At 42.1% G+C, this 12,547-nt stretch overlaps 1 protein-coding gene across 4 annotated transcripts in view; it reads right to left on the bottom strand.

Annotated features, from left to right (window-relative positions):
* TANGO2 (transport and golgi organization 2 homolog) overlaps window positions 1-12,547 on the bottom strand; it is a 217,248-nt gene that overhangs the window by 98,720 nt on the left and 105,981 nt on the right. For all 4 annotated transcript variants that reach the window (XM_056532606.1, XM_056532610.1, XM_056532598.1 and 1 more), the window contains exon 3: window positions 238-326. In XM_056532606.1, coding sequence (XP_056388581.1) covers window positions 238-326 — 89 coding nt within the window. The remainder of the gene's footprint in view (window positions 1-237; window positions 327-12,547) is intronic.

Genomic DNA, 12,547 nt, shown 5'->3' with positions numbered 1-12,547 from the left:
AGTACACAGATGCTAAAAATGGATGCTGTAGTATGTCTTAAATTGTTTCCATAGACTTACATTACAAAAAAGGGTTTGCAATGCATACCTTTTTTTTTTTTTTTGCTGTATGCAATAGTATAGTATGTTTTTTATGTATTTTTTTATTGTGTAATTTATATGCAGTTACCACCAAAGATTTGTCTGGTGACCAATGGTAAATTACCCCCAACATGTACTTGCTTGCTGCATACATACCACTAAGGATTTCATTATTAATGCCCCAGAAATCTGCAGGCTTCGAAGGTCTGTGATAAAATTCATCCCTATTTGCTGCTAGGATAAGCCTAAAATAAGATAAGAGAAAATGAACACAAAAGTCAGAAAAAAGACAACATAGTTTGACATTATTGTGTAAAATGTAGCAAAGAAATTTAAATGAAGCATGGCTTTCTAAATTAGGTGACACTCCACCAGGAAAATAAGAATGAAAATGTATTTTTTATGGCCAAAGAGGAGACTATGCTCAAAATGCTTATGAGGGAGCTGGCATGATGTTTAATTCTAATTTCCCTTGGGATGCTGGACTATCACCCTGTTTGGATTCTTCCTTGTTCTAGCAGTCCTTCAGTCATCTGTGCACCCCCATATCCGAGGCTGCATGAAAATGCAGAAGGTGAGCTGTCTATACAAACTTCAAGTACTTGTTTTGATGGTTTGAAGTCTCGCCATCAACATTTACTGCTGTATTATTGCTTTGGGTCTGAACACTGGCACTCTCAGCAATTTTAAGAACTGACATAGGGGCTGTAGGGGGGGCAACTATTAAGTATTCTGCATTAGGACATTAGGAAAGATGCAAACTTGGCTAGACATTGTAAAATACCACTTACCACTGGTAAGCATAGAGATTTCAGAGCCCTGTAATTACAAACATTTTAAAATTTAAATGAACACTGTCCCTTTAAAAAACTTGACATATCAAATATTTTGATCGTTTGGAGTCTGAGTGTTCAGACCGGGACCAATAGCTAGAACTAGCTGGGAGAGAAGCGCTAAGAGAAACAAACATACAATGTAAGTCTATGGGATTGTCTCGGTCAGCTACACTTTTTTCATAGTTTGTTCTAACAATTGGTCGGGTTTAAACACTCAGACCCTGACCGATAGTGACAACACTGCTTATGAGTGGGCCTATTGATCAATGCAGTCAGTTAGAACCTCGTGTTCCTATGGCAAGCCACACTACTTGAGGTTACAGCTTTCAACCACTGTGCGGACAGAAGAAGCAAGCCTTGTACAACCTTCTCTTTGAGTCCTTAATGGTTTACATTAAAACTATATCTGAGCTTTACCCTTCTGTATGATGCTGTCTTCAGATAGGTTAGTTAGTGCCAGTAATTAGACTGTAAAATAGGGATTTAGTTGCACCATCTGCTTCTTTCCCTTTTCCTTGTACACTTTTAGCCCTCATGGGTAAGTCCGTACTTACTTCTGTACCAGCTTATCTCTTGTTTATAAGTGTTGTGTATTTAATATGTATTTTAGCACAAGGAGATAGCAGGTGTCTGGCTCTTCACTTCGGATATATAAAATCCCTGTTCATATATGTGCGTGAGTGGACGCCGGCACTGTGTATCCAGGCACGGTGGTGCATCTGAGATTTCTGTACCTGCCGAGCATGTTCTAATAAAGAGTAACTCGCATGTGTGGTGAGTACAATCTTCTGTTATTCATCTCCATACAGATCGTGTTTAATATGTATTTCACATGTAAAGTGTTCTTTAAAAGTAAAAATTTGTAATATATAATATACAAGGTTAAGACAAAAATTGGGCCTACTAAAAGTGTCCAGATTGGAAAACGCTGATAATTAAAAAATAGATTATTAGGTTTTCTGGTTTATGTGAATGATCACAAATCCATCTGATAAGAACAAAAAAATGACTTTGGTTTCCACAAAACCTATTATAAGGATGCGATTTTTAGGAGCCATTCCGTAATCAACAGTAAGTTTTACGACATATGGTAAAGACTCAATTCTATCATCACATCTCTTATTGGAAATTCTGCACAAAAAGGGCAATTCAAGATTCAAATCTGCTTTGGCACCATTTTAATGAATGTCAATGTAAAAACATTCAAATAATTGAGTATTAGTGTAATGTAATTTAATTGTATCTTGTGCTGCTATTTTAGTGCTCAGTCACATTATTTTTATTAATAACAATTTGTCACCTTACAGTCAAATTCATTCACAAGCTCAAATAAATAGGTGGATTCAGGAGCACAGGAACCAGCATATCTCTGCATTTACAGAAAATTGCTTGCGTCTGTTCTGTGAGATATCAAGTAAGCAATAACCAGTAGAGCTTAAAACTGGTTTTCTATATTATGTATGCATAGACCTACTCAGTTAGTTTGCACTTTATCTCACAATGTTTACATAACTTGATTTGTTTTCTTGTATCCACAAGAGGTGTTGTCTAAAAGAATACTAAACCTTCAAATGTATATTTTCTGTTGTTTGATTAAACAGCAAAACAGTAAATATTAAGTTTAATATAAGACAGAACCTTAAAGGTGTACTCCTGTAGAATTTTTTTTTTCTTTAAATCAACTGTGTAGTTCTTTTCAGTCTGACCACAGTGCTCTCTGCTGACACCTCTGTCCATGTCAGTAACTGTCCAGAGCAGGATAGGTTTGATATGGGGATTTGCTCCTGCTTTGGACAGTTCCTAAAATGGACAGAGTTGTCAGCAGAGAGTACTGTAGTCGGACAGAAAAGAAATTCGAAAAGAAAAGAACATACAGCGGCTGATAAGTACTGGAAGGATAAAGATTTTTAAATAGAAGTAATTTACAAATCTGTTTAACTTTCTGGCACAAGTTTATTTAAAAACGATTGTTTTCCACCGGAGTAACCCTTTAAGATCCTTACACAGAACCAACCTGGTGCTTCCAGAGTGAAGCCAAGCACAGCCAACAGAAGCACTTGGCAGAGTGCTGCAGCTACTTTATTTTACTAAATTATGGGATATAGTAGTAGACAGATTTAGACAGATCAGACAATTAAAGCATACATATGTGGTGTGCAAACCTTTTTGATATTGTTACCATTAACTGTACACATTTGATATTATGTCACTATTAAACAGGTTCAAGAAGTATTTACAGGGTTATCCCACAAAAAGAAAATAATATTAACATATCCACAAGATAGGTATCAAGTAACTGAGCCCCCTGTTCCTTTGTACTTTACAACAGCAGTTAGAAATGAGGTGGTCAGGAATTCACCCCGCTGTTCCATTGAGTGTCTACTCTATAGCATTGACAGAAACAGTCACGTACAGCAGACAGCGGTCAGACATTAATCACCTTTTCGAAGACAGGTGATAAATGCTTTTTGTGGGATACTTTTTGGACTGGTGAATAAACTATGACACAGATTCAAAATTCCAGCATCAAGTCCAGATTGTGAAAATGTTGTGATTGGCAGAGAATGTTAAAGTTTGCTTGCTTTTTTTCTAGGCCAAGAGGCACAGGGTCCATACAAGAGGCCCATTTGCCTGCTACTTGAGCAACCGTGCACACAGAACCCATCTGCTTAGTTTTACATTTTAAAAAATCTTCAACGCGTCTCAAAAGACGCAGTAGTGGAGATACAGTAAATCCTTATTTAAACGTTGATGTGAGTTCTGTGTGTCCAGGATTCGTTTGCTTTTACTGAATCTCATGTATCGGCACAGCACCACTCCTGTACTGTCCTCTCTTAGGCTTGTGTTCTTTCTGTTGCTCCTGCTGATTCTGCTGTGGCTTTTTTTTTTATTACTTTCTACACATCCTCTGTCACTTCTTTCCATTTCCCCAGCAAATTCAGCACATACATTATTTTTTTCTCTCACTACACAACCTGAGTGATCTCTCCTCCTAAGGCTTTGGGTCCTCCCCTCTCTGTCTCATAGCTTGTTCTGCCATGTACAGCTCCTCCCTTTAACTTGATGTTGGCTTAGTAAGGAAGGGTAAAGAAATTAGCATTTGGCTGTTGTCTATGTTATCTCCTGTATGCTGACAGTTTTTTTTAGAACAGCCAAACAGCCAGCTATTTACAGGAGTTACACAGTCTTTACAGCAGAAAGATGGTAGGAATTTTCGATTTTCATAAATAACTTCACATGGGATAAACATTCGGGATTATTGCTTATGGGAACTCTGCATTGTGCCATCCCTTTTATTCCCTTTGAATATTTATGAATAAAATTGACAACTGGTTGTAACCTTTTCCCTTGTCAAAGGGGTGTGTCGCTGCACAGTCAGCACTGTCAAATTGTGTAGAGACAAATTCCAGTGACATTAATATATATAAAAAAAATGGTGGAATTGCTGTGTTTTAAAGTCAATTAAGTTATATGTACCAAAACATGGTAAGCCTTCTTATTAGAAAAATGAAAAAATGATATCTCCTTGAATCCAGTGACAACCTTTTTTCGATATAATCTGCTGTTTTTGTCCAAAAGTTACCAAACATATTGGTATCACTGTAAATGTATTTGTTTCGCAAATGCTAAAATCAATAGTGTGAGTTATTTTCTTGTTTACAAAGTGTATATGTACCCCATAATAATCTGACGTTCTGCAACAGAAATGGAGGAGTACAGCCAAAAGCTCCATCAATACACCCAAGTTGCATCTTCCTACAAATTTATAACCCAATGGTATCTGGTCCATGCTAGAATTGATAATACCATTCCTGCTTCATGGGTAGTGCTTCTCTAGGTGACATGTACCACATTTGGTGCACATGCCCTAAGATCTCCTGTTTCTGATCAAATATGTTCTACCTAATCCAATGGTAATTTCAGACTCTTTCTGAATAGTAATGTTTGGGAAGCTCTACTCAATGTTGTATGACTCCTTGTCTAGTCTTTAATTCAGTCAACACTTGTTACCTTCAAATCCTAATCATTTTTTGGAAATACTTGTTACTATTGTTTAATGTCTAAATCTATGTGTTGTCTTCTTATATTATGTCCTTAGCTACATGGACAGAGAATGTGGGAGGTAAGTAAAAACCAATTCTTAGTGTAAACTTAGACCATACAGTCTAAGAATGTGCCAGATTTTTAACTGTGGCTCTTGCTGTTTGAAAATGTGGTGCATGTTTAGACTGTCTATACTTCATTTGTACAATATATTAGTTTGCTTATTTACCACAAAATAAGTACAATTTTATTTTTGATGATCCATTTTCCCTGAGGCCATGCCCACTTTCCAGTAAGCCATGTCCCCTTTCCGAGCAAGGTGCAAAAGCGTCTAAAACACATTACAGATGTCAAGCAAGTCATCAAGTCATGTAATTCAGTTTTTTCGATGCAGAAAGTTTTATTTAGCTCATTCCAATATTTTTTGTTCTGAATGCTTAAAATACTGTTTTATATGTCTTATTATATAAATTAAACCCTTAGCGACCACGGACAGAAATGTACGTCCTTGTTTGGTGGGATTTTCCGCACCAGGACGTACATTTACGTCCCGTGCATGACCGCGAGCATGGGAACTTTGCTCGCGTCATACGCGTCAGGTTCCGGCCGCTAGTAGCAGCTGGGGACCCGCCGGTAATGGTTGACATCCGCGATCGTGCGGATGTCCGCCATTAACCCCTCAGATGCCGTGATCAATACAGATCACGGCATCTGCAGCAGTGCGGTACTTTGAATGGATGATCGGATCACCCGCAGAACTGCCGTGGCGATCAGATCATCCAGCATGGCGGCCTGAGGTCCCCTCACCTGGCTCCGGCCATCTCCTGGGTTCTTCTGCTCTGGTCTGAGATCGAGCAGACCAGAGCAGAAGATCACCGATAATACTGAGCAGTGCTGTATCCTATACATAGCACTGAACAGTATTAGCAATCAAAGGATTGCTATAGATAGTGCCCTATGGGGACAAAAAAGTGTAAAAAAAAAGTTGAAAAATCCCCTCCCCCAATAAAACTGAAAATTGTCCGTTTTTCCCATTTCACCCCCACAAAGCGTAATTTTTTTATAAACATATTTGGTATCGTTGCATGCGAAAATGTCCATACTATCAAAATATAATGTTAATTATTTCGTACGGTGAATGGCGTAAACGTAAAAAATAAAAAAAAGTCCAAAAATGCATTTTTTTTGTCACATTTTATTAAAAAAAAATTATAAAAAATTATATCAAAGTTTTATATATGCAAATGTGGTATCGATAAAAAGTACAGATGACGGCACAAAAAATGAGCCCTCATACTGCCCTATATATGGAAAAATGAAAAAGTTATAGGTGGTCAAAATAGGGCGATTTTAGATTACGGATTTTGTGCAAAAAGTTTTATATTTTTGTACCGCTTAAAAAAAATCTAAAAGTATCTAGCCATGGGTATCATTTTAATCGTATTGACCCACAGAATAAAGAACACGTAATTTTTACCGTAAAGTGTATAATGTGAAAACAAATAAACCCTCCAAAATGCGCAAAATTGTGGTTTTCATTAAAATTTCCTCCCTAAAAAAATTATTTTTGGGTTCGCTGTACATTTTATGGTAAAATGAGAGGTTTCATTACAAAGTAAATTTGGTCACGCAAAAAAGAAGCCCTTATATGGGTCTGTAGTTGGAAATATAAAGGAGTTATGGATTTTAGAAGGCGAGGAGGAAAAAACAAAAATGTAAAAATTTAATTGGCCTGGTCCTTAAGGTGAAAGTGGGCTTGGTCCTTAAGGGGTTAATTCTCATCCTAAAAAAAACAAGCCCTCTCACACTGAAGAAAAAAAAAGGATCTGTCCAAATATGGTGACCAAAAAAAAACAACATTTATTGCAGTCCTTATTGTCAAAATAGGACAGGTTCTTAAAAGTGTTATGCGGGATAAACATTTTATATAAAAAAAATAAAGAAAACTCGCTCAGATTACAAGCAAAATTGACTTCCCTCAAGCCATTCCTCCGCTGCCTCCAGCATCCCGCTCCCAGCCTCCGCTGCAGTCTTCTTCCTGCTTCTTGTAATCAACTTATCACACTGCAGCTGAGCTAATCATGGGCTGCAGCGATGTCCCGCCTCGGCGCCTCGGCCGGTGATAGGCTAAGTGGCAGTCTGATGTATTGGATCCCAGCACCAGGAAAGATCGGGGCTCGGGCTACACACATTACATTGCTACTCACCGGCAGATGCGGTACATCCTTGTGGTCAGCTAAGCTGGAGTGTTTCAAGACTACCACAAGAAGCAGGAAGAAGATGGCAGTAAAAGATGGGAGCAGGATACCTGAGGCACCCTGTGGGTGCAGAGAGAGGAGGGGGCAGAGAGAGGAAAGTCCATTTTTTTGTTCTTTTTTTCAATGCAAGAACTCTAAACAAGCTTTTAAAAAAACAGTTCTATCCCAGACAACCCATTTAAGAGGCTATAAAAACTTCTTAGACAGTTGTATGATTTTGCATTCAGGAGGCAAATGAACAATAAGAACAACTGGTGCAGATCTAGCAAACAACATTATAAACATTTAACACGCACACAGACTCCAGACTTCTGTGGTGGTGGAGAAACACAAACAACTATTTATAGCATGCTATTAATCCCTATCTACAGGATATGGTAATCTCCAAAACAGGGGTCGGCTCTCCCTGTGTACAGAGCAGTGGGGTTGGGGTCTCAAGGAGCACAAAAAAAAAACACAAGGAATATCAGCCTTTTCAGCATATATTTCACTCACGATTACAGTCAGCCCAAAGTTCAAAATATATTACTTTATCCTGGGAAAATATGGGTTCAGTGGAACAATTTTACTATTGTCTGCACTGAATTACAGATACTGGGCCCTTTATTCAAGCATTTTAAAGAGGACTTTATCATACATTTATTTATACAATCAAAAAAGGAAAGCAAACATATATAAAGAGGAATAACTAAAGTATCGTTAGATCATACGCTATAGCAATACAGCAACGTCTATTATAAATTGAGATTGATACAGTCTAGGGATGAGCAAATCGAATCTGACGAATCCGAATTAGTTATGAATTTCAGGAAAAATTTGATTCATAACAAATGCGAATATAGCCGCGATTCAATCGGTCGAATCGCTTCATTAAACTCCATTTAGTGCAGTCCAGGCTCAAGGGCACCAGGCATGTAATATGGCAGATCCACATGTGAGGACATGGGGCAAGGAATCCTGGGAAGGCGGGGACAAGGGTCAGTGGGAAAACCCTGAATTACATGCAGCATACAGCCTATCAGCAGCCAGCCACCCCTGTGATGTCACAGCCCTATATAATCGGCATCCATCATGCGGCCACTCACATCAGTGTTCTATTGCAGATAGAGAGGGACATTAGAGCAGAGTGTTGCAGAGAAAAGCTTTTTAAAGTAGGGATTCACCTCAAGCCCAAATCCAGCCTAGAAGCACTGATAGGGAAGGGAGAGAGAGTGAGAGTGGAAGTGCAATTGCGGATGTATTACAGCAGCAATTCACCTCAAGCCCAAATCCAGCCTAGAAGCATTGACAGGGAAGGGAGTGAGACTGAGAGAAAAAATGCAATTTTGGGTGTAGTACACAGCGACTGTGTGCTGCAGCACTGGTGTGTACAACAACTGAAAAGCTAATAGTAGCCAGCCAGTTAGGGTGAGCAGAGCATTAAAATCGTATTGTCCGCTATTAAGTGTAACCTGTGCATACATCTAAGTGGTGCACAGAAGTATCTTATGCTGTGCGTTCAGCACCACTATTTAGTGAGGACGATCTAGAGGACAGTCAGCAGCTACTGCCCAGCCATAAAGTGGAGGAGACATTCGCCGCTTCCTCCCCTAGGCGGGCAAGTAGTGATGAGGAGAGTGGCGTGGGAGGTGGTGTTGCGAGTGTTCAAGCTCCTGAAGCAGACACTGTTGAGGAATCTAAGGAGGACATCAGTGATGTGCAGAAACAACTCGATGATGATGAAACCGATCGCACTTGGGAGTGGGGTGCAGAAGGGGCTTCATCATCATCAGGAGAAGAGGGTTGCAGGTTGCTGTGAGGCAGCAGCTGAGCGAGAAAGGTGGTATCATGGTTGGTAGTCAGCATGGTGGCAGAAGTGGTAAGTCTGGAGCCAAACATGCCCAGGGTAGATCACTTGCTTCGCGGCAGCCTACCTTCCCGGGAGGTAGTGGAACAGGGGTTCCTGGAGTCGACGACAGTTGCAGTCAATCAGTGCGGACTGTTGGTAGGAAAATCAGCTACTCAGCAGTGTGGCAGTTTTACATCAAGCATCCGGAGGAGGTTAACATGGTCACATGCAAGATGTGTCAGAAGAAGGTGAAATGTGGCCAGGGTCCCAATGTTGGCACCATGGCACTGCATCAACATATGCAGTGTCACCATAAAGCGGCCTAGGAGAACCGTGGCTCCGATGTGGTGATTCAGCCTGCTGCATCACCCAGCCATATGTCATACTCATCTTCTGTCACTCCAGATGCTCCTGCTCCTCCTACTTTTAGTCTGTCATTCCGCCAGCAATCCATTGGCAAAGCCATGTCCAAGAGACAACAGTATGCGCCCACTCATCCAACGGCACAGAAGCTAAATGTGCTCCTGTTCAAGTTACTGGTGCCGCAGTCCCTCCCTTTTCAAGAGGGGGACTCTGCACCTTTCAGAGAACTGATGGCTTGTGCCTAGCCGAGGTGGAGAGTCCCAAGCCGTCATCTCTTTGCAAAGAAGGCAGTACCAGCCGTGCACAATTTTGTGGAACAGAAGGTGGACCAGTCCTCAAGCCTGTAGGTGTGTACCAAAGTGAACGGCAGTGCCGACGTGTGGAGCTGTAACTACGGTCAGGGACAATACATGTCCTTTACGACCCACTGGGTGAATGTGGTTCCTGCACAGCCACAACAGCAACTTGTCTCATTCTGTCACCATATGGTCACTTCATGCTTCTGCCACCTCCAGGCTGTGTCATTCAGCCACTATATGGTCTCATCATGCTGCCGCCAACCCCAGGCTGTGTCATTCAGCCACTATATGGTCTCCTCATGCTGCCGCCTACTCCAGGCTGTGTAATTCAGCCACTATATGGTATCCCCATGCTGCCGCCAACCCCAGGCTGTGTCAATCAGCCACTATATGGTCTCTTCATGCTGCAGCCAACTCCAGGCTGTGTCATTCAGCCACTATATGGTCTCCTCATGCTGCCGTGAAATCCAGGTTGTGTCATTCAGCCACTATATGGTCTCCTCATGCTGCCGCCAACTCCAGGCTGTGTCTTTCAGCCACTATATGGTCTGCTCTTGCTGCTGCCACCTCCATGCTGTGTCACTCTGTCACTATATGTTCTCCTCATACTGATGCCACCTCCAGGCTCTGTCATTGTGCCACTCTGCAACAGTGATTCTAATAGCGATGCCGGTAATCTGCATTTCATACTGAATAACAGTATTATTTCACTAACCCAGCACACTCTATATGCGTGTTACAGCAAGGCAAAGTGTTCTACTCTATTGAGGCTCTCTGTAGGCCAGAAATAGCAGTTTTTAATATAGATTCGCAGTGAATAAATTCAGACCGAACCACATTTTTTTTGGAAAATTCGGCGAATCGGCCAAATCAGATTTTTCAAAAATTCGCTCATCTCTAATACAGTCATTGCTGTCTAGCTTTTAGCCAAAAAGTGGAATAATTTTTGATCCATGATAAAATCAGCTAATTTCTAGCTTTTGAAGTTGCAAGCTGGAAACTCTTGTGCTTGCCAGGCTTACATGGGATGTGCTTTATCTGTCTCTGGGCAAATTGATAAAGGAGTCAGTTCTAGCATTTGTTTGAACACAGGCAAAATGCTGACCTCCTGTTCGGAAGGAGCAGGGTGCCAGCAATGAGCACAGATAAAAGGATGTTCAAAGGGTCTTAGAAGAGGATGAGTGACATAATGAATATAACTACAGCTCTGCTGAGTGGATTGCAGCAATGCAGTATGTAGAGAACAGCTTGGTAAATATGCTGCTGGTTCTCTGAGATATCTCACGGAATAGCAGTAATTCTGTACTATTAGGACTAAAAAAGCAGAACAGTATATACTCTAATGTTGCACACACAGCATATTTTCAAAAGTAATGAATTGTTGACTATAGGTTCTAGATTTAAAAAAAAGATATTATATAACAGGAATTGTGTTCCCAAAATATGTTAATCTATGTTGAGATAATATTAAAAAATAAAATGGAAATTGAAATGTTGGGAAACACTGAATAAATTTGTAATAGGTAGAACAAGAGCTAACAAGTAGAACACGTCGAGTCGGTCATACTTAAAAGCTACTATACAAATTATTAGAATAATGACATGACCTAAATGAAATAGATTTTTTTCTCACAATTATTACTAATGTCCAATAGAACCCACTGGCTTAAAGGGGTTGTGCGCTGCCCTGCCTTTCAGAGCTCCGCTCACAGGGTCCGGAAGTTCATTACTCCGAACGCTGTGTGCAGGCTTCCGTGTTCGCGGCCGCCCCCTCGTGACGTCACGGCCGGACCCTCATGAAGTCACGCCCGCCCCCTCAACGAAAGTCTATGGGAAGGGGGCGCGACCGCTGTCACGCCCCCTTCCCATAGACTTTGGTTGAGGGGGCGGGCGTGACATCATGAGGGGGCGGCCGCGAACACAGAAGCCCGCACACAGCGTTCGGAGTAATGAACTTCCGGACGCTGCAAGCGGAGCTCCGAAAGGCAGGGCAGCGCACAACCCCTTTAAAGTGGGATCCAATAGGCTACTGTTATGATTCGGCAGGCTGGAGGTGGATCCTCTGTGTCAGAGAGGAATGGGCGTGGACCGTGCCGGTGGACCGGTTCTAAGTTGCTACTGGTTTTCACCAGAGCCCGCCGCAAAGCGGGATGGTCTTGCAGCGGCGGTAGCTACCAGGCCGTATCCACCGGCAACGGCTCAACCTCTCTGACTGCTGAGATAGGCATGGTACAAGGGATAAGGCAAGAGCAAGGTTGGACGTAGCAGAAGGTCAGGGCAGGCAGCAAGGATCGTAGTCAGGGGCAACGGCAGGAGGTCTGGAACACAGGCTAGGAACACTCAAGGCAAGGCTTTCACTGGCACAAGGGCAACAAGATCCGGCAAGGAAGTGCAGGGGAAGTAAGGTAATATAGCCAGGGAGCAGGTGGAAGCTAATTAGGCTGATTGGGCCAGGCACCAATCATTGGTGCACTGGCCCTTTAAATCTAAAGAGCTGGCGCGCGCCCTAAGGAGCGGAGCCGCGCGCGCCAGGACGTGACAGCCGGGGACCGGGACAGATGAGTGACTTGGGATGCGATTCGCGAGCGGGCGCGTCCCGCTATGCGAATCGCATCCCCGCCGGCAATGTCAGTGCAGCGCTCCCGGTCAGCGGGTCTGACAGGGGCGCTGCAGAGAGAGGGACGCCGCGAGCGCTCCGGGGAGGAGCAGGGACCCGGAGCGCTCGGCGTAACAGCTACCTTGTGGTAAACACAATGGGGGAGATTTATCAGAACCTGTCGAGAGGAAAAATTGCCCAGTTGCCCATAGCAACCAATCAGATCACTTGTTTCATTTTGC

This window comes from Hyla sarda, chromosome 1, assembly GCF_029499605.1.
Source record: "Hyla sarda isolate aHylSar1 chromosome 1, aHylSar1.hap1, whole genome shotgun sequence".
Taxonomy (NCBI): domain Eukaryota; kingdom Metazoa; phylum Chordata; class Amphibia; order Anura; family Hylidae; genus Hyla; species Hyla sarda.
The sequence above is the reverse complement of the archived record's forward strand: the minus strand, read 5'-3'. Positions and strand labels throughout refer to the sequence as shown.